The 23,647-nt window shown below is 40.9% G+C and overlaps 1 protein-coding gene across 4 annotated transcripts in view; it reads right to left on the bottom strand.

Moving 5' to 3' along the window:
• Positions 1-23,647, bottom strand: part of GRIN2B (glutamate ionotropic receptor NMDA type subunit 2B) — a 416,591-nt gene that overhangs the window by 182,945 nt on the left and 209,999 nt on the right. For all 4 annotated transcript variants that reach the window (XM_058743608.1, XM_058743607.1, XM_058743610.1 and 1 more), the window contains one exon: positions 1,480-2,078. In XM_058743608.1, coding sequence (XP_058599591.1) covers positions 1,480-2,078 — 599 coding nt within the window. The remainder of the gene's footprint in view (positions 1-1,479; positions 2,079-23,647) is intronic.

The raw sequence follows: 23,647 nt of genomic DNA, 5'->3' as shown, positions 1-23,647 counted from the left end.
GCAATGGAGGACAGAAAAGGAGGGTCTAGGACAAACCCTGAGAAGCACCACCATTGAAGAAGAGCCTGCCAAGGACCTGGAACGGAAAGACTAGAGAGGTCGGAAGAAAATCAAGACAGTCTGTACCAAATAAGCAGTGACAACTAGGGATGGCAGAAAGCATAGATGAAGGTGGGATAATATTAGGATTGGATCACAGATTGCGTTAAAAGTAGCTTTAGTTTCAACTCTGAGTTAACAGCTTAGCTGAGAGGCTTTAGTCCGGCTCCCTTCCAGAGGTTAAACTAGTAGGTACACCTTCAACCTCCACTAAATGTATTTCAACCTTCCCAGAGTATACTTTGGTATTTTATGTAAGCTGAATGGTATCCGAATAGGTGTTTTCTGCATACGTTTCTATCTGTTGGATGGAATTCATAACGAATTTAAAACGGATGCCCAAAACATACTGTTGAGTAAAAGAAAGCTGGGTCATCAAACAGCAGGGGTAGTTATATTTCCATTTATATAAAATGATAGATTTATATGGATGTAGGCATACACGCACAGGGAAATACCTAGATGTTTCTACAATGATTCTCTCTGGTTGGTTGTAGCGAAGGTCATTTTTTCTTTCTCTTCCGGGCTCTTCTGCATTGTTTGAGTTTTGACAATGTTCTTGTGCAGCAGTTTTATACAAATCACGGAACTACAGAAGCCTAGTATAGAATCTTCTGCCCTTCGTGGTCACACAATACCCGCAAGAGGAAGTGCTGGAGGTGTGGCTGGATTAGGAGGTGAGGTCAGGGGAGCCGAACTCCACCTAGATCTTCTTCCTACTGAAGAAATCAGACTAAGAGCAACTATGGAAGCTGCCTCTACAGCACCACCTTCGTGCTTAAGGGCAGAGAGGAGAAGCGCAGGAGACAAAATCCAAGGAAAGGACCCTCTTCATGTGCCTACAGACCCACGTCACCTGTTCTCCATTCCTTCCCAGTACGGCATCATTTCTAAGGTAAGGGGATTGGTAGGTCCTCATGCCTACGTGCATGGTGTCTTTTATAGTGATCAAGTACGCAGGGCCCACAGAGGCCCGTGTACAGCTCCAAACTGAACCCCTTACTTGCAGAGTGACCATGGACAGTATACTCCTACGAACCTTATTCTCTTGTATCATAAAATGGAAACGGCTCTTAACACCTGCCTAATAGAGTATTGCTTTGAGGTTAAGGAGGTCAAACACCCATAAACACTTAGAGGAACACCTAGCACACGGTAAGTGAACAATAAGTGGGAACCATTTTGTATTTCTTAGAACAGGAACCCAGCACAGCGAGCTTTGGATCTGAAACACTCCCACCATCACAAGCCATGGCCATCCCAGTGGCCAGCCTTCAACCTCTGACATCTTGAACTGCCCTTCCCATAGTTTCAGAACCTCCTCCAACCCCAGTCCTAAAAGCCCTCCTCGGACCTCTACCATCAGTGTTCCACACTCACCTATTCAGCATGTTGGACTGGTAGATTCTCTTCTCATGGGTGTTGTAACAACTGCTCTTGGGCTCAGGGATGAAGCTGTGTTCAGACAGCATATCGGAAGCAGCGGTGGTGATTATGGCAATTCCATCCCTCACTCTGGCAGGGAGGCCATAGTCCCATTCATCATAGGACACAGAGATGAGCCCAGTGGGGAACTCCGAGGGCACTGTGTCTGTATCCCCTGCCACCAGACTAGGCACAATCCACGTGTAGCCGTAGCCAGTCAGCCCTACTGAGTTAGCTACTTCAAAGATATAAGTGGCTTCTTCCTTCGTACAATAAAGAAGAATGATGGGGCTCTGAAGTTTCTTGAGCTGGTTCTGGATCTTAGAATCTCCATCATCCAGGGACATGTCCAGCAGGAGGACTTCCTCTAACTCCCAGCCCACGAAGCTGTTCTCGATGGTGCTGCGAATCTTGTTTACAAAGTCCTGGTAGCCAGGGAAGTAGGTGGTGACGATAGAAAAGATGTACCAGTCATACTCTTCCATGATGTTGAGCATTACGGAAGCTTGCTGCTCAATTGATGGGCCAAACTGGAAGAACATGGAGGATTCATCCTAGAATAGTAAAATGTAAAAAAAAGAAAAAACCAACGATGGTAAGGGAGAGTTGGAATCAATTGGGTACAGAGGTTTGTGTTCATTGTTTACTTTTTCACATGATGCCTTTTAAAATGGGATGTTTGCATTGCAAACATTTGTAATACCTCTCTTCCTAAAACTACCTCCCAGATTCTCTGGAAAATCAACATAGGTGTATATATTCTCATTGTCTGAAATCCTTGGAGCATAGGGCAGCTTCCTATCATCAAATACGTTAGTATTTCTATTGCAAAACACATAAAGAGTTGTATTAGATGGGACAGAGACTCTAAATGGCCTCACATCAGCTCAGGTCAGGTGTCACTGTCAAATTGAGTTCTAGGAACACACACACTTTTCATTTTGTGAGCCTTCTGAACTTATCACAACGGTGGATGTACATCACTCAATCAGAGTGAATAAATGGAAATGCCATCAATCTGTCCTTAAACCTATTGGTGGAGGCAGTAGAAACGCACTGGCCTAACAGGTGGGTGGTACTCAGGTATGGATGGCCAGAGAAAAGCACATGGTAGCAGAAGATTTAATCAGTCTATTTTCTAGAAAAATATAATGGATGAATTAATAGCACATTTAGTATTCCATCTTGCGCTGTGACTATGAGATCTGCAAGTTAGAGTAAGGCACACGTAGTGTATCTGAGCTACATGTTAGAAGGAAGGACTTGGACTCAGGCTCATGTATGATTAAGGTTTATTTCAGAGCAGCACACAGAAGACTGTTCTTTCTCTTACTTGTTTAATACCATGGGTCTCGGTCTGACCAGTGCATTATACACATAATCTTCTGTCAATTCTGAGAATCTTCTGTTTTCTCCCTCCTTTTGAGGGAGAAGCCATTTTAAATTTCTCCCATTTTATTTCACCTGCTGCTCTGAGATGTCAAGCCCTGCATTTTATCTCTGCCTTACAGCTAAAAAAAAAATCTAAGACCACAAAATGAAGACCCTCTCGGCCTTGTCCTTCTCCCTCAATCCACCTTCCCCTGACTTCCTCCTGGGTAATGGCATCTCTTTTCTTGGTCAGTGCCCCCTATCTTTTATCTGATGGTTCATCTCCATTTTAGAACAATCCAGGCTAACAAAATTGTGTCCTTCTAAAAGGGGCAGTTCTTTCTCATCCCCAAACGAGAGCTTCAAAGTACAGTCACAAGAGACCAGGCTTTTAAACGAAATTATATGGTGATTTCTTAGTTCACGAACATAGTTGTGTATAGCTGAGAAATTGCTGCATATTTTTTGGGTACCCACTATTGAAAAAAAAAAATACAGGTTGGGAAATATCCAGCTGGTATCCAAAGACCCTGATTCGGCAATGAAAGCTGCCAGCCCCTTGGCTCTGCCAGAGCTATGATTGCTTCATGTGGCTTGAACTTTTCACATTTCCCACAGGCAATCCAGAATGAAACAGTAGAGGCTTTGTCATTGGAGGGCAATTCTTTCTGCTAAGGGTGAAATGGTGCTTATCATAGCTCCCTCCTCTGGCTTAAACATACAGTCAAAGAGGAGCTTCACAGGACCAGAGAATTCGGGGAAGCAGAGAAGGTAAGGCAACAAGAATGGGCAGGAAGGAGTGGGATTTGATTCAGAACACAGTAAGGGCTTCATGTGTGTTTCCTCCAAACTGTAACTGGCCCCTGCCCGTGGTCTCCTACTACAAAACAAGTACTATTCTTCAGGTAACATTGATTTTGTCCTCAGGTTATAGGATTACAGTGGGAATCTTGGTTAAAAGTTTATTCCAAGATTTGTCAGGGAACCACAACAGGGAAGGAAGGCCAGTGACAGAACCTCCCACCCAGAATGGCTTTAGAGAAATGGCTATTTGTTTTCCTTGTTACTGCCAGATAATGTTTCATTTGAAGATTCCCAAAATTCCCCTTTTCACTTGAGTTTTCACAAAGCCTAGTGGATATAACAAAATGACAAAATCTTCCAGATATACCGTAAAATGTATAGACTAAGAGGGCACCTGGGTAGATCAGTCGGTTAAGCATCCGACTGTTGATCTTGGCCCAGGTCATGATCTTACAGTTCATGGGGTCGAGCACCACAGTGGGCTCTTTGCTGTCAGTGTGGAGCCTGTTTGGGATTCTCTCTCTCCTTCTTTCCATGCCCCCCCCCTCTCTCTCAAAATAAATAAACTTAAAAAATATTAAAATAAAATAAAATGTATAGGCTGAGGATAAAAGGGATCCCAATTGTAAACAAAGTAACTCAACCCATTCTATGATAAGGGAACCTCTCATCACAAGGGAGTTCTTAACACCCACAACTCTCCATCTATCATGAGACCACTGGCTGGTTCAAATAGACAGAGAGCATGCCCTGAGAGATAACCCATGAGGGTCCATAGTAAATGAGTCCATGCTAATGAAAATAAATTAAAAAAAAATTCTAAAATACCAACTCTACCCTCTCCTCTCTTAGTCTTTTCTCTCCCACCCTTTTATAAGCTTATTTATTTTGAGGGAGCAGGGAAGCAGAGGGAGAGAATCCCAAGCAGGCTCCTTGTTGTCATCAGGGTTCAATCTTACAAACCATGAGATCAGATGAAATCAAGAGTTAGATGCTTAACTGACTGAGTCACCCAGGCGCCCCATCTCTTAATCTTCTCTTAAAACTTGCTCACAATTACATATGAGCTCCTAAAGAAACCATCAGCTACTATGTGAAGAAATCCAAGAATATAAGATGAAAGTAAGGAGAGAGAAAAACTAATATGGCTCTATCTCACCCCCACCATATCCTCCTCTTACCTAATTCTATCATCCTCCACAACCATCCTTTCTGGCTCCTCTCTCCCATCAATGCCCAGTTCAACTGTTTTGTCTTGCCAATCCTTCATTAAATAAAGGATGCCTTACATGACCATTTTATTGTGGCACCAAGAAGAGGTTAATGAAGCCAAACAGAAATCAAGAGACAGAGTTATAGCTTGGGCAAATGTTTTCTGGGATAATGAGCAGTCCAGTGTTATTAATTTAGTTGACACAGCAATCTGGTATACAGCAGTTGGGAATGGGACAGCTCTTTTTCAACAAAGCTTTGGGCTAACTATAAGTTGCAAGCAGTGACAGGCTTTGCAAATTATGGCTGAAGCCACAAATCAAAGAGCAATCTTCATGTGTGCATGGAGTGGAAAGGACTGGTGGCCACACATCCATCTTTACAGGCACCCAGCATGCATTGTGATCACCACAAGAAGTATCATCTTCTAGGATGAAGGACAGGGATATAATTCAGTTTGCAGCTCACTATGCTTCCCCACTTACATTTTTATCTCCTAATGAAGATTCCCAGCCACATTTATTGCATGAATGTACTTCTTCACCTTGCCTTTCGAGCAGTTTTGAAGCATTCACATATAAAGGGCCACCATGACTGAGATAATTAACACAGGGAAGGTACAATTGTACATTAGATTCCATCAGTCTAGAACCATTATGTTGAACCTCTATCACTGTGATGTTCATGGTGTTTATTTGCTAATAAAAAACAAAAACAAGTACTTTTTCATTCTATTATTGGTCTCCAAAATAACTGCTGAAACAATTAGCAGTGTGTGAGATTCCTCTTCTGTATCACCCTGATGCCCTACAGATACACTTCAGAAATAAAAAATTAGGAGTACCTGGGTGGCCCCGTTGGTTGGGCATCCAACTCTTGATTTCGGCTCAGGTCATGCCCTCATAGTTCCTGAGTTTGAGGCCCACATCAGGCTCCATGCTGACAGTGCAGAGCCTGCTTGGGATTCCCTCTCTCTCTCTGCCTCTTCCCTGCTCGTGTGTGTGTGTGTGTGTGTGTGTGTGTGTGTGTGTATGTGTGTGTGTGTGTGTGTGTGTGTGTACGCGTGCGTGTGTGTGCGCACACACACGCGTGCACTCTCTCTCTCTCACAATAAATAAATAAACTGGAAAAAAATGATGAGAAATAAAGGATTAACTACTGCAGCTGTTGCTGCTAATGCCCCTGCCAATAGGTTTCAGCTATCGGCCCACTTTGGGAATTGCATCAGCTGAAGAGAACCATCTTGCCCAAAGTCATGCCCCTTCCCAGGATAAACTGCCCTGAATGACTGGCCATCCTGGAGCATAAAGACCTGGCCCTCTTGCCCTGACTCTAGACAACTCTGAAGGATCAATCGATTTTCAAAACTTCCCAAAGGGTCAGCTGGAGCTCCCTTTCAAAGTGCCTGGGTGACTCGGTGAAGCGTCAGACTTTGGCGCAGGTAATGATCTCACAGTTCATGGGTTTGAGTCCCGCACTAGGCTCTCTGCTGTCAGCACAGAGCCCACTTCGGATCCTCTGTCCCACTTCTCTCTCTGCACCCCCTACTGCATGCATGGGTGCACTCATTCTCTCTTGCTCTCCCTCACTCTCAAAAATAAATATTAAAAAAAAAACTGCATCACACCTCGGGGCACATGGGTGGCTCAGTAGGTTGAGTGTCCTACTCTTGATTTCAGCTCAGGTCACGATCCCAGGGTCTTGGGATCAAGCCTGTTGTCAGGCTCCAAACTGAGTGTGGAGAGAGATTCTCTTCCCCTACCACCATTCACTCTAAAATAAAATTTAAAAAAAATGCGTCACATCTCTACTTCTCCCTCTGCCCAATCTTCTCTTTTCATGGCAATGATCTCAAGAACGCTCTCTGAAGAACCTCCTGTATGTTAACCTTGGTTTCAGTGTCTGCTTCCCAGGGAACCCAACCTGAAACTATTCAGTCCCCTTTTTCAACATGGAAAATAGATGGCCTAAAAGAGAACATAATATCTATTTTCAAATACAGAAATGACCTATATGTGAGAAAGACAAGTCTTTGCCCATTAGCTCCAGAAGAGAAAACTGGGACTAATGAGTAGAAATATTAAACATCATTATTCAGTTCAATGTAAGAAATAGATGTGCAAAAATTACAACTATTTAGAAGAGAATGAAACTCACAAGGTTTCTTCGAACTCACGTGAGTTCTCTGTTGCTATACGCATTTGAACAGGAGCCAATTTTTATTTTAAGTTTATTTATTTATTTTGAGAGACAGAGAACATGTGAGCAAGGGAGGGCCAGAGAGAGAATCCTAAGCAGGCTCTGCACTATCAGTAAAAACTCACAGACCTGTGAGATCATGACTGAGTCAAAATCAAGAGTTGGACACTTAACCAACTGAGCCACCCAGGCGCCCCAGAGGCTGATTATTTGATAAAGGGATTCTCCCCAGTACTCGGCCTGGAAAACACATGCTGACCTTTAAGGCCTAGTTCAAGTGTTAGCTTTTCATGCATAACATCTTTCCTAAGTTCCCCAGGTAAGTTAGTTCTCTTTGCCCTCTGCTTTTACAATATTTTGTATGTGCCTCTATCTTAATATTTATCACACAGGAAGGATATATCCCTCTTCCCATAAAAAACATCTTTCTCAAGAGCAGGAACTGTGCCTTATTCATCTCGGTGTATCTAGGTAGCATATGAAAAAAAATGTTTTTGTATGAATAATAAAATGATTTATTGGGTATGAGATTAACTGAACTCTGACAGTCTAATTTGGTTCCAAAGTTCTATGTTGATATCACATATTGACCTCATAGTCAGCAGCTATGCTTAAATAGTTATATAAACTGCACTTTTATAAAATGTGATGGGATTCCCTCTTGGAACCAGGCAGAGAGGCAGAAAATACTAGTGGTCACTTCCTTGCCCCTCTGTGACAAATTCCTTGAAAACATCACCTATACTCCCTTCCTCTAAATCCTCTTCTCACATTCTCTATCACACTGACTCCAACCAGACTTTTGACTTCATTGAAACTCCTCTTGTGAGGCACAGAGGTGACCCTGATATTGCCAACTCTAACATCCACTCACACTTACTGTTAGAGTCACTAATGTACCGTCCAGACTGAGAAGACCCTTTGACACCAAAAAATGAAACAAACCACTCTCTACTGTTTACACAGAGTTTTGTTCATAGTAACTCACTGAGAGGAGTGGACAGTCCACAGCAGTACACAGCTATTCTCCAGCCCTATCCAGACCTTAATCCCTAGCTTTTGTGGAGTGAGAAGCATGGTGGTGAGGTCACAGGGTAGTTATCTAAAGTGGCGACGTCTGTGCGCAAGAGGATCTTTACTAGTTATCCAAAGTGGTGCCACCTGTGCGCCAGAGGGGACCATAAATGTAGGGCCAAAGATGGAGTTGGTGTAGGAGTCAGCATTCCTACAATCCATCCTTACCTATGAGCAGCATTTGACATGGTTGATAATTTGGCTCCTACCTATGCCTTCCTTGGTTTCCGGGGCTTCACATTCTCTTGACCTTCCTTCTACCTTACTGGCTGTTATTCCTCTGGCTCCTCTGCTGGCTCCTCCTCTTCCTTCTGACCTTTTAAAGCTTTGTGTCCCAGGGTTAATCTTTGGTCCTCATGCCTCTTCTATCAACATTCACCGCTGCTGAGATCTCACCCAATATCCTGATTTAAATCCTATTTATATGCCAATCACTCTCACACTTCTTTCTCCAACACTTCAAACTTCTGTATCAAACTACCTGTTCTATATGTCCACTTGGATATCTTAGAAACGTGGCCAACATTTCCAAAACTGAACTCACCCTTTCCCATTTCAGCTAAAGGCAGGTCAGTCCCTCCAGTTCCAACTCCTCTCTTTCTCTGGAGCTCTACATCCAATCAATCAACCTTACTGCCAACCTTCATAATGTATCTAGAACACAGCCTATTTTCACCAGCTCTGTTTGAGCCACTATCATCCTTCACCCAGTCACTGCAAGAGCCTGCTAACTGGTCTCCCTGCTCTGCCCCCCACCCCAAACCCTCTATAGTCTGAGCTCAACAAAGAAGCAGGATTATCCTTTTAAAACTTAAATCATAAGATGTTATTCTCTGCCCCAAATCCTCAATGGCTTCCCAAGCCACTAAAAAGAAAAAGCCAACACCCTTGCTTTGGACCCCAGTCGCCCCATGGACCCCACACCCTCCCACCCTCCCTCTCACTCTATCCATGCACTCTAACCTTTCTTGAGCACACACACTCCTGCTCCAGTTGTTTTAGCTATTTTCTCTGCCTGGAACACTCTTCTTCCAGCTATCCACAGGGCTAACACGCACCTATTTCAAGTCTTTGCTAAACCTCAACTTCTCAATAAAGCCCAATCCTGATCCTGTAGTAAAATACTAACACCTGCCCAATCCTATCATCCTGCTCCATTTTTTTCTTGTTGCCATAGCATTTATCACCATCTAACAGACTTCATGAGTACTTATTTGATATATTTATTATAACTCACTGCCTCTTCCCAATTAGAGTATAAACACCAGGAGGGCAGGGACCACTGTTCATTGCTGCCTTTTGGTACCTGAAATGGGGTCTCAGTAGATGTTTGTTGAATTTAAAAATGTAGAAACTGATGTTACAACCAGATAATCCTCAAATCCTCAGTTTATCTTTGTTGGCTTTCCAATAGAAATTTTGTTTTCCTAGTATCACAAAGCCTTTCACATTATTCAAATCTGATTGCTTCATAACATCATAGGGATTATGATCCTGCTAGAACATTAACATAGAATCAGAGTAAATAAATCTGATTTTCCTCCTAGTCCCTCCTCCTATTATAGGAGTAAAGAAAATCTTTCTGTTCTCCTTCTCACTTCAGTTCTTAAGGAGGATCTGTGTCTGATAAAAGGCTAGGACCGCTAGAGTGTCACTGAAAACTCCACTACCACCAGATTTAGAAAACAAGTGTGCAGATGATGGGGTCAGGGTTACCCAGCTGCCTAACAGAAGTGCTGGCCATTTCCTCTTTACTTCTTCCACAGTAAGCAAAGTAGAAGCAGAACATGAAGGACAAAAATCTCTTTTCTCTCCCAAAGTAAGGGAAGGATTTTCTCTCCCCACCTAACTCCGACCCCCACCCCGACCCCACCTTTGAGGGCTAGAAATTCTGATTCCACACTATCAGTTTTTCAGGTGACTAAGGCTGCTGGTGTTAGCTACTGCGGGTGAATTTCAATAGTGTCAGAGTTTTGTGAGCAATGCCTTGCAAGATAGGGAAAATGCCTGATGTTCTCCAGCCTTGCTATTAGTCAGAAATATCATGACTGAACCACATGCTGGAAGCTCACTAGCGGAGAATCATGATCTCTCCTGCCCATTAAACGCCAGATCCATTCTTTGTTAAACCTTTGCACACAAAGGAGAACACTCTGGGTTTTCAAAAGCCCATGAACAAAAATCCAAGCAGATTTCGGTTAGTGTAAGAGCCATTCTAGATAACTAAACAACTCCCGAAGAAGCCAGCATTCTTTTTCTTATTTGTTTGTTTTTTTTTTTTCAGAAGATAATTTGGCTTTCTCCTTGAATTCTGTCCCATTTTCCTCCCTGAGTCTTCTTGGATGCGCTTCAATTACAAAATCGAAGTCACAGCTGAGAAGCAAACGGCAGGTATTCACTTTGAGAATGCCTACAAGGTTCTTTCTAGTCCAGGTCTCAGAGACAACATAATAGCAAGAAGAAAGCTTACGACATAGAGGGGGCAATAAGAGGGGAAGAATAAAAAGGCAGATTTCCTCTCACTAGAATACTCAAACGAATTACAGAATTAAGGAAAGGAGCAGAGGGCTTGGCGAGGACTAAGAGAACTTCTAGAATGTGTTTGTGCTCCCCTGTAAGGTATCAGGACTGCCAAAACCTTAGCAAGGCTATTTCATTTCATCTTAAATTAAAATTCCTCTCTATGGCCTACTCCATTATGCACATCAAAACAACTCTCAGATGGATGGGCTTGTATTTTTATTAAGATGTTCTTTTCTATAAAAGAGCAAGCTGACAAGTTCAGCAACAATGAAGTTTGGCGACTGAATAAAAGTACTTTTAAATAAATGCAAGGGAAGAAGGTGGAGGAGAGGAGAAGTTGGAAAAGAAAATGAAATGGATAGAGAAAAAATAGTGTAAATATTAAACTAAGAGTATTAGGCAATAGGATTATCAGTGCCAGACACAATTTATTTAGGTGAATTTATAAAATCAGGTGTGGAGGCAACTGGCTGGCTCAGTTGGTGGGGCATGCAACTCTTGATCTTAGAGTTGTGAGTTGAGACCTCACATTGGGTGGGGAGCCTACTTAAAAAAAAGCATGTGTTCAACACTAATATTGATCTGGGAATTTTATAGGATAAAAAGAAAGGCAGCGTAAGACTAAACAATATAACCAAGGGAAAAACAGAAAAGTATTAGGTATGAAATACTACATCCCAAACTGTCTATGCCTCCAAAGTGCTCCCACCTCACTTAAGCCAAGGGGGTAGAGTTTACAGAAGAATTGTGATTAATTTTTTAAATTTGTTCTATTATTATGTTTATTTACTTTGGGGGGGGGAGGGGCAGAAAGAAAGGGAGACACAGAATCAGAAGAAGCGGGGCTCAAACCCACAAGCCGTGAGAACATAACTTGAGCCAAAGTTGGATGCTCAGCTGACCGAGCCACTCAGGCGCCCCAGAAGAACTGTGGATTATTAATGAAAGGACAGGGTTAAATACAAGTGGGTCATACTACCTGACATACTAGCAGTTTTCTTTTCTTTTTTTTTTTAATTTTTTTTTTTAACGTTTATTTATCTTTGAGACAGAGAGAGACAGAGCATGAATGGGGGAGGGTCAGACAGAGGGAGACACAGAATTGAAACAGGCTCCGGGCTCTGAGCTGTCAGCACAGGGGCCCGATGCGGGGCTCGAACTCACGGACTGCGAGATCGTGACCTGAGCTGAAGTCGGCGCTCAACCGACTGAGCCACCCAGGCGCCCCTAGCAGTTTTCAAAATAAAGATGTTGACATGTGTCTCAAATAAATTAACATTCCCATCTCTTCATACATATTTGATCATAACATCACATTCACATACCAATGGGAGCAGAGAAGTGGGAAGGTTCTCACAGGAAGAGAAGGATAGAAAAGGCATTTTATATTTGATCAAGCGACGAGTGTTAGCACTTCATTTATTGCTGAAAATAACAAAAGCACCAGTTCTAGATACAGTGGTTATGTCCATACACATGTGTCTTTTCAAGACATCTCTGGAAAACAGAGACTTATTTGTGCTTCTGTCCCTGCTCCATATAGAAAGACAAAGCATCGGTGAATTTAGAATTGGGACCGGTCATTTGGAATAAATTAACAAGCCACTGTCTCCAATGGTGGAAAGAAGTTTTCTGAGAAAGTTTTTCACACCAAACATCCAGTGATAGGTATTCCTAAGTCCCTGGATTGGAAAACTGATCACTGCTTCCTCACATCAGCAAAGTACGGCTGTTCACAATCAACGCGGCTTTGAATTTATTCACATCTCCCAAACCAATTTGGTCCTCCATCTAAAAGAGGCAACGCATCTTGAAGGGCTCCAGAAATGAAAATAAAATTGCATACAGGCATTTTAAAAATATATATATACATATCCTCAACAGCTTGTCAGCACCTGCCTGTCTCAGGCTCTCTCAATTGTAGGACTTAGAACGTAAGCCACCCAGGCATGCCTTCCACATTTTGACTGGGACTGGCCAAGGATTATCCTCACCTACAATATCTTCTAGAGCTGACTGGGCTCCTCTAGACCCAGAATTTGGTGAACCTGATGGGAGCCTGGCTTAGTACAGACATATCCACTCAGAAGAAGCCTTCCTTCCTAACAGCCTCACCATGGGTCCAATCCAAAGGACTAAGTGTCTTCCTCATGTACTGAAATTTATTCCATCTCTTTTGGATGAGGCTCCCTACTCAGAACCTCCAACTGTTCTGCACAATCCCTGACAAACTGCCAACACCCCCAATGTTGGCCTTTGCTCCCTGTACCTCCAGATGCCAGCTGAGGTCTGATGCCCCTTTCCTGACTTTAACAGAGAGATGATTAGCACATTAGTTGTGCCAAAGGTTGCTACTTTGTCCACCAGTAGATCAAATCCCTGCATACCCACACCAGTCTGAATCACACCAAGTGGGTTATTTGGTCTAAAAGAGGTTTCTTGGAGCTTCTTGGCCCCCTATGCTGTGATAGGCAGCCCCCTGAAAAGGATTAGTCCAGTATTCCCAGATCTCTGACCTTCCCTAGACTTACTATTCAGTTTCCAGTATGCATGGCCTCAGTAGAGTGAAATTGATGTCCAGTATGTGAGTGGGTGCATCCAAGTTTACTTGAGATTTTCTTCATTTTATACTGAAAATTGCTTGCCTTTTCCAGAATTATTCAACTCCTACATTTGCTATGCCTCATTTATGCCTGCTGTTTATTAGCACCAAAAATGGAACCTTAAGAGTCTAGAGTTCCTAATTGCTTACTTTTCATTTTCTTTTCCTCATGCTCTTGATGGCATGGGTATATAAAGCCTCACTGAGAGTACAACACAATCTATTAGAATCAAATCCAGCTCCTAAACTGCTACAGGGAGAACCATACTAAAACTATTTTTCTAACCATACAATCTTGTCCATATTCCTTGAAAACAACATATTCAATTTTTTATCTATATAAGAAAAGGAATATTTGATTTAGAAGGCACAGAATACTTCAGATTCAGCTTCTAATCCAGTCAAGGGTCACTCTGTCCCAGCCTGTGCCCTCTGACTCAGTGGTACCAACTCAGCCAACCTTTCCAAAAACGATTTTATCACTGCTATAGTCAGCACTGAAGTCAAGTCTGAGGCTTTTTCCTTCTTTGCCGCCTTTTCCCCATAGTCCTAGTTCAACAGATAAAGACCCCATTAGAATGTCCTACGTGGCTTATCCCCTTAGTCCAATCAGTGTTTCTATTCTCTCTGGAGCCTTGGGGAAGTGAAATGCTGTCAATATCTCGACCCTATTCTGGAAGATTCGCCAAGCAAGGACAAGCAGCAGCCTTACCTCAAAAGAGATATCAAATTGGCAAGATCTTTCCTGCAAACAAGAATTCTGCAAGCAAACAGATGGCCCATTTATGCATTTTTATTTTGAAGTTTGTTGATTTGTTTTTAAACCACGTTTCCTGGTCTCCAACATTTCTATAGCTCATAGCATTCCACCTGAATACTTTTCCTGCGATGGGAGCGTGCAAGCAGAAAAAAAAAGAGAACTCTTTAAAAGAAGATGCCAGTTGGCATATCAAACTGCAAGAAGCTCAGAGCTCTCTGGAGAAGAGTCATTGTCACAATCAGATGCAGCATTTATTAATCTCTAATCTGGATCCTTCACAGAGGGGCCTCTGCCCATGGATGAATCATCCCAGACAAGTATGAGTCTTACATACAGTCTCATTATCTTTAGAACTGGCAGTAAAGCAACTCACCTGAAGCTATCAGGTTCACATTAGCTGGCTGTGAATCCTGACCCATGCTAACAAAACAAAATGGGGGCAGCCTTATGGCTCAGCAATGACATTTTAATGTTAATTCAGCATTGCTAAAAGGTGTCAATATGCTTATCTTTTATAAGTACAGCTTAAACTCTCTGTTAAATAATGCCAGCCCAAGATCTCAAAGAACAGACATCAAGCAGAGTGGCTTGAGAAGACACAGGCCATCTTAGGAAAGAACTTCAATTAAACCAGTTTAGGTGAATGTGAGGTGGAACTAGAGTATTTTCCAAGTCTTCAAAGAAAATTCCACAATTTTCCTCAGTTACATAGGCCAATGGCAATCCTGACTTTCAGAAATTCTTCTGTACGTCTATCTTGATTCCATCATGCTGCAGATTAAGCCTTTTGGCTCTCATGCTTTCCTTGATGAAAGATAATATGAGAGGCCTTCGAAATTTTTATGGAACTAAATCAAACTGATTTCAAGACAGATGATGGTTTGGTTCAAGAAGGATAGGGTTCCTATTATAATATGTGAGTGGCTTATAGTGTTCTAGAGGCTGTACATGCACTGTATCAATTAATACTCACATTCTTATGAACTAAGCCCTATTACTCTCCATTTCACCAATAGAGAAAGTGAGCTTTAGAGAAGTGAAGTAACTCACCCAAGGTTACTGTTGGTTTGAGAATCCAGCTAGGTCTGACTTCAGAATGCAAACCACAACATGATGCATCTTCAAGCTTCCTTTAGTCATCTCTATGGCTCCATCTGAACCATCTACATCTCCTATATTAATTGTGAACCACAGAATGATCACAGTTATCTAGTTAAATTCTACCCCTGCCTAGTAGTACGGCTTTTTCTCATGAGGTCTTTAAGCTTCATTCCTGTGCATCCATTCACTAGCACATGGGTACTGCTAACCAGTGATGGATTTGGTGTATGTTATTACCCTACAGTATTCTTCTAGTGGACATCATACAACCTGTTATTTATGATCTTATTGTTTTTTGTCAATCCAACATTTATTAATACCTATCAGGTGCTATGGGAGGTAGACATGAAGTGTAAGTCATTATCCTCATCCTTAGGGTGAGCTAACTAGAAGATAAGATGAAAATGTACAAAATAATTGATGATTTTCCTAAGTTAAATGATAACATGAGGTTTAGAATATGTCATAGGAATGATGAGAACAGAGGGCAGTACGGCTGGATGGCTATATTTTGTAAACTTCTTTTTACTTATCTCCGTCCTTGACAGTTCTCCCACTATCAGCAAATTAAACAGCCATATATTTCAATCCAAATATGACTGTAGGTAGAAATATAAGTAACACTGGCTTTGAACCTTAGATTTGTCTTCAGGTGTATGATGAGCCTCTGATGCCCACCATCTCAGGCAACAGTGTAGGGGTTGATGGACATACCATACTGTGTCATATCCACAGCACTCTACAGTCTAAACGAATTATATATAAATCTTTCTCCTTGATCTCTCCAGCCTTTCATTTTCATCTCAGAATATTAGATTAGTATGACAGGACTTGTCCTTTATGAAGCTAGCCTATCCAGTTAAAAAACTTTCTTCTCTCCAAATAATTGCAAATTGATTTTGTTAAGATTTCTTTTCAGTGTTCCTTCAGAAAAGCTAAGGGAATGATAATTCCTAGTCTTTCCTCTCTCTCAATGTATTTGTTTTCTTTACACTGGTTTTTTCCCTTTGGCTCTCCAACAGTTTTCAATAATTGTACACATTGGGCAAGAGATCAATCATTTCAGTGTTTCTTACATAGAGATGACCTAGGAATGCAAATTTATATCCAAGCAACTCACCAAAGTAGCCGATACCAAATTTCCTCCAGTTCAGTTTGTTAGTCCCTGTGCCCATTCACTTAAAAATAGATGACCACCTAAAGGCTATCAGTTCTCAAAACTGCCCCAAAACTTATTAAGAAAACATGATATTTTTTATTACCTTCTTACTGATAAAGCAAATGTATATTCTAAGATATTTTACTCTTGGCCTCATGAAATTAAATGAATATAAGTAGCAATGACATCCCTGAGAAATGACATAGTGACACAGTTTGCCACCTTTTTTTTCAAAAAAAAAAAAAAAAAAAAAAAGAGGACACGATCTGAACCAGAGGTTCTTCCAGGTATAAATGAGGTGGCATACAATGTCCTTGGGAGCTCAATAAGGGCTGAAGTTCAGTAAGGGACTTTGATGATAAAGGGTAAATCTCTGGTGATGAAGGATAAATTCATCTCTCCTTAATTCTCTCAACTTCTTAATCCTTTCCTACTGTAAGGTAGAGTAACTTCCAGATTCCCCTCTCATTTCCTTCTCATAAAGGCAGAGATCTGCTTTGGTCACAGTAAAACTTTTCAAATACTTAATTGGCTCTATTTATTAAATATATTCTAGAAGAGGGTTTTCATGTTGCTCAGTGAGTAACTTCTAGAGGCAGAATCAGTTAGGACTCTTTCTTTGATATGTCAAGTAATATATCAGTCATGCCTAATTTTTCTTTTAGATCAACCTCCCTTGCCCACAGGCTCAGTCAGCTTCTTTTTGCACAGCACAAGTACTATTAACCAGAAGTGGGTGCCTGGCCAAAGCAGGCTGTCCTTAAGCAGTCTGGGTCTGATCTGAAACAAAGAGCCCAGCTCATCAGACTCTCTGTCTCTCTCATGAATCTGAACCAAAAACCGTGAAAGAATGGTCAGGTCTTTTATCTATAACATGAACTAGATGGGGGTCCATGATAAACCATGGTCAGGAGCACCGTGAAATGGTGAGAAAACAGAAACTATGGGATGGCAGAGGAAGCCTGAAGTAGAAGTCTTAAGATGCATGTGAGAATCAGAAAGACTTTAAAATACAGACCACAACAGTTCTTGAGAGATCCAGTAGGTAGCCGGTCGTGGATGGTCTTAGTTCCTTATAGCTTTCCAGCTCTCTCCACATAAATCTCATGATAAATTTCCCAGTATTTTGTTTTTGTTTGGTTTAATTTTTTTTAATGGGATAACTTAGTTGGTCTTTTCTCCTACTAATCAAAAGAGCTACCATGAATTACTATTTTCTTGCTTTTTAGCAACATCCTTCGAATATTCTATAGTTTCCCATTTTCATGAGGAAAATATCCTCCTAGATGACCTTCACCTTGATGAGAATCAGGCTTAGTCTCTAGCCTGATACTGCTGGAGCATAAAGGGTGGCTAGACAGAGTCCCCTTTAGTAATCCAAGGTCATTCACATAAAACCCTGGCCCCAAGGTTCTATGTTATGGCTAACATAGAACTAGGCATAGCAAGTAGGTACAACTCACTTGGAGATAAAGTAAAATAATGTACTTGATGACTTAGAGTTTCCTTGGAAATAAAGACTCTCTGATTTAGCAAGCTATGTTAGATGCTAACAAAACCGCGTCCCTTTTACAGACATTGAGAGTTAAGAAGTTCATTGCAAACATGCCCCCCAAATACATACATACATACATACATACATACATACATACATACATACAGCTGGCAGGTGGCATCAAGTACCACAGATTATATGCAGATTATATATATAATGAAAAATAAGCAGCAGAACCACATAACACACAGTGATGAGATCACGACTTCTGTGTACTCCTGCAACATCAGGCCAACTTCTAACAGTTCAGAAATTGAGCTATTTATTTTGCCTGAATTTCTGTTTTGCTTGAATTTCTTTTTTTTTTTTTCAATATAATTTATTGTCAAATTGGCCAACATACAACATGTATAGTGTGCTTTTGGTTTTGGGGGTAGATTCCCATGGTTCATTGCTTACATACAACACCCAGTGCTCATCCCAACAAGCACCCTCCTCAATGCCCATCACCCATTTTCCCCCTCCCCACCTCCCCCAACAACCCTCAGTTTGTTCTCTGTATTTAAGAGTCCCTTACGGTTTGCCTCCCTCTCTGTTTGTAACTATTCCCCATCCCTTCCCCTATGGTCTTCTGTTAAGTTTCTCAAGTTCCACACATGAGTCAAAACATATGGTATCCGTCTTTCTCTGACTGACTTATTTCACTTAGCATAATACCTTCCAGTTCCATCCGTGTTGCTGCAGATGGCAAGATTTTATTCTTTCTCATTGTCAAGTAGTATTCCATTGTATATATAAACCACATCTTCTTTATCTATTCATCAGCTGATGGACATTTAGGCTGTTTCCATAATTTGGCTATTGTTGAAAGCGCTGCTATAAACATTGGGGTACATGCGTCCCTATGAATCAGCTATTTTGTTTGAATTTCTGCATATGGCTCCTGGCTTCTAAAATATTAACTACATCTCATCCTCCACAGTTTTAAGAAATGAAACTTCTCCCACCTTGTCCTTCAGTACCGTATCGATATACCCTGAACAAAATTAAATTGATCCCAGTCTTCAACTTTTTCCTCATTGTACCTACAGCTGTCCTGCACTCTGTTCAAATCAATTCATTTTCCACTTCCTTTGAGATGGTTTGACTAACCATCAAACTTGGAGTCCTGTTTCTTCTGAACTCCTGGGCATTCCATACTGACCTGTCTGTCCATGATCACTTCAAAAGAACTCAATGTTCTTTGACTTTGACCACATTTGGCTCATTGTAAGGGCACCAGAAATAAGGCAAAATATTAAGTTTATCCTCTGTAAAATGGTGGCTGAGTAACTGTCAAAAAGACTAATTTCTGAAATATTTAATAGATTTCACTGAAATTTCTTGTGTAGGAGGAGGTTACAGTGCTGTTAGCATTGAGACCAAAGGTCAAATAACTGTACCTTAGCCCTCAGGATTACCACTTCAACACAAAGCTGGCAACTGGAGCTTTATGCACAGCCCCCAATTTATCAGGCTCACCTCTTGACAGCATTCTTCTATCTTTCTTTCATCTATCCAGCCATTGGTGTTTATTCAGTACGTAAGACTTGGCTAACAGAGAACTGGGCACAGCAAGTAGGTACAATGTAGTTGGACAAAAAGCCAAATAATTTACTTGATGGTTTATAGTCTACTTGGAGATTAAAAACTATTTGCTTTAGCAACCTATGCAATAGATGCTAACAAAACTACATCCCTTTGTTTAGGCATGAACTTACATGGTTTTAAAAGGAAGGTTTACTAAATAGCCAAGGTGAAAAAGCAGCAAGTAAGGGAAGATGCATACTAGGGCTATGGAAAAGAATCGGATTTGGAAAAACAAAACAAACAAACAAAAAATCTCACAGTCAAATCTTGATACTTCTTAGGTGTGTGATCTTAGATGGTTATTTCACTCATACGACCATTATTTATTTTCCTCTAAAAAATAAAAGTACTAATTCTTAATTTATAGATTTGAAACAAGGATCAAATGAGGCAATACACACGAAGCTGCCTAGCACAGTGCCTGGCACACAGTCAATTTTCAGACACATTAAGTGTGACTATATTCACAACATGCCATGGCCAAAAACATAAGCAAGGAAAACTTTTGTTTTATACATATTTACAAACTGGTTGACAAATTCATCATTATTTTTATGATCTTCATTGTCTAAACATCCATTCTATGTGATCAAAGATAACTTTCGAGTTTGACTGGACCTTTAATATAACCCAGAACAACATGGGCTCCTGGTTGTCCCTTTCCAAATATATGAGAACACTCTATACACAGAATACCTCAACTAAGAGTAGAAAGAGACATGAAGAAGTAATCAATCAAAATTCTAAATATCCAGATCATTTAAGACAGTACACTTTCATCATAGGTAATGGAGCAGCGTTGTAACAGGTTTTTTTTTTTTCTTTTACAAATCAACTAACTTCTAAATATCTTCACAGGTCTATAAAAATAATCACATTCTCCAACAATATTCCTCGTCATCCAAAGCACCTCCAGCTCTCTACCTAATGTATTCTCATTTAGCAAAGTCTCAACCTCCATTCTTACCAACACCCTCAATGGTAAAATAAATTATCTGAAGTCCATTCCCTGGAAGGGCCCAGCGATGTCACTGACTCTAGTTGTGAGTAAATTTCATACTCAAAGACTAGCACAGTAGGAACTCTTGAACAGCTGGAGTACAGTGGAGGTATTGGGTTGGAAATGGATGGTTAGAACTGCAGAAGTGACCAGTGTTTCCATACATGCATCCTCAGGCACACACTCACAGGCATAGACTTCATAAATTCCTTCCCATCCAGCCATACTGAAACTGAAAGTCTCTATGAAAGACAGAAAATTTTATCGATTCAGAGGCCTACATTTTCCTTGTTTTTTCCCTAATTCAATTTTTACATTGTCTGAAATAGCTAATGCTCTCAGTTGTGAGTTTATACATTCATACACCTGCATAATACTGTGTGTGCATGTGGGAACAAGGCAGAAGTGAATCAACACAGAAAGATCTGTATATAAGGAAGACACATCTGTTAAATACACATGAAGCAGGTCATTGTGAGATAGAACATGGCATGGTTTAGTAAAAGCTGTTGGCTGCTTCTTCAGCAAGGTGGACACGGAGAATCACTTTGGAAAAGAAGTCTGCATCTTCCCAAAAGCACCCAAAGACTAACAAACACATCCTTTCCTTGGGAAGGAGTAAAAGACTTTTTTCGAGCATAACAAAAGTATCATTCTTGGTATGGACAACAGTGATCTCTGGAGAAGAGGTGGGTCAAAGATCCTATTGGACCCTATTGGGAGGGGTCAAAGGTCCTATTGGGAGAAAAGAGATTGTTGACACCTTCAAACTTCTTCAAACTTCTTCAAAGTTACTAGAAACTCTTCTCTAGATTAATATAGTTCAGACTGAAACCACTGACAGAAAAGGAAAGTTGTGGAATCTTCTATAAGATAATGGGGCTTCTGCAATATGAACCCAGATCCACATAAAGAATTAGCGGTTCATGGAGGAGGACCAGTTTCAACACAGCCTAAGGCTGATTTTGGAAATCCTTCCAGACATAAACATCCCAGAAGAGTGAACCTATCTTGGAGTCAGTGAAAGAGAAAACAATTACACCATGAAATGCTGCAAGCCAAAGACAAACTAGGAGAGAAAAAAAAAAAAAAAAAAAAAAAAAGGTCAGGGTCTACTAGTAGATTATTCAGAATGTCCAGTTCTCTTTCCATCTGAGGTCTAGAATCAGGCTGAACCACGACCTGAGTAAACTCTCAGGATTCTTGAGAAATCTGGCATGCATATTAGGGAGACCTTCAAAGGTGAAATTGTTTTCCTGTTAACGTAAAAAGGAATTTTAACAGTAAATCCAAAAACAAAAGATGTGACCCTTCTTTTTACCCAAGCTGACGACTGATACAAATGACTACAAAACCAGTTACAGATAAAGACAGAACATCTTGGGGTGCAAAATTTAGTTAATTTTGCAGATGAGTTTTTATCAAAAAGTGAAAAACCAGAAGTATAATGAGTTGAAAGGTAAACATCCAGGAGGGTTAACTACAGCTCATTAGCCCACTGTGGTTCCAAGCCAACTTGATCAGAAAACTCATCCCTTGGGTGGAAACTGGGAGTTATGTGGATGGGAATAATGGAATTGTTGAGTCTAGAACAGGCATTTAGTCTGATCTTTTAGGCCTTAATTGGGGCACAGGGGCACAGCAGAAGGGATTAGCACCCATTTGGCTACGAATCTTACAAGGTCAAATGTACAAAGTAAGAGTACAGAGAATTTAGAAATTTTAAATTTATACAATGGTGCCAATAATGCAGTGCTTTGCTGATGTCTTTTTACCAAGAGCTCTAGTTGGGGAATGGGTTTTATGAATTGTCTAACCTTATATATTTACTTCTAAAGACATAACATGCATTTAATTATTCCTGAACATGCACTACTTGGAAGACCCTCTCCTAAGCACGAAGGAGGATACAGATGTACGGGAAACTCTCCCTGATGGAAAGGATTTTGTAGGTCTGACACCTGGAATATGCAAGCAACAATAATGCAAAGTGTAACATCATTATCACAAAGTGAATGAAAACAAATGTCACGGGGCTTACAAAATGAAACGATCACACATGATCAAGAACCAGGAACATCTTCCCAGAGGACAGGGAAGATGGTGGTGGTGGCGGTGGTGATTACCAGTTATTAGTAGGGTGAGAGGCGAGGGTGGGAACAGTTTACGTGTAAGTGAGGAGTTAGCTCTGAGGACAATAAAGGTTCTGTTATAGTCTGTTCCTCTAGCAGATATTTATCAAGGACCTCATAAACATGAGACACTAGAATTGAGGCTGGGGACAGAGATAGGAGCTTCTTGTTGAAGCTTTCATGGTCTCACAGAGGAACAAAGAGTAAACAGAAAAATAATGTAATAGGTAAGCACTATCCTGCATTACAGCCTAGCGGTTGAGAGCAGGAACTCTGCGGTAAGACTGCCTAGGTTGGAACAGAACTCAACCACCTTATGCAAATTTGTTACCTATTTGTTATCTTCTGCAAATTACTCAGCCTCTCTTGCCATGGCTTCCTTACCTATGAATGGGTCAGCCATGGCACCTGCCTCACAGGGTAAATGAGATGATACCTGTAAAGCACTTAGCGTAGTGGTGGACACAGTAAGTACTTAGTAAACAGTACTGGGAGGTATATACTTGTTTCTGCTTCTCTGCATATCTGATGTTACAATGACAGTCTCTTAGAAGTAGAATTAGGGAAGAATCAGTCAGGGATATTAAGTTTTTAAAAATCATTAATCCATTTTTACACAGTGTTTTCCAAAATTGTCCTATTGTTTCACACTCTCGTAAGCACTGTATGAAAGTGCTGATCTCACTATACTCCACAGTTAATACAGTCTTTAAAATTCTTGCCAATTCGGTCGGTGAAAAATGAGATGTCATTGTTGTTTTACTTTCCATATTTTTCATTAGACTGAGGCTAAACATTTTTCATGTTTATTAGTCACATATATTTTTTCTTTACATAAATGGTATTCCCATTTTACAAGTGGGAAAACTGGGAATTCTGACTGCAGAATTTGGACTTAACGAGGTAGGAAATGAGGAGTCCTTGAAAATTAAACAGGAGAAGGTGCCACATCATTTGGTGCCTTTCCATCACTGGCACCTGGGGAAATTTCTCCTCCAAAGTCTGGTTAGCTTTTCTCCTTTGTTGCCCTTCCTCAAAGAACACGGATATTCAGAATATATG

This window comes from Neofelis nebulosa, chromosome 8, assembly GCF_028018385.1.
Source record: "Neofelis nebulosa isolate mNeoNeb1 chromosome 8, mNeoNeb1.pri, whole genome shotgun sequence".
Lineage (NCBI taxonomy): Eukaryota > Metazoa > Chordata > Mammalia > Carnivora > Felidae > Neofelis > Neofelis nebulosa.
Note: the sequence above shows the minus strand (reverse complement) of the source record. Positions and strands in the feature narration are given on the sequence as shown.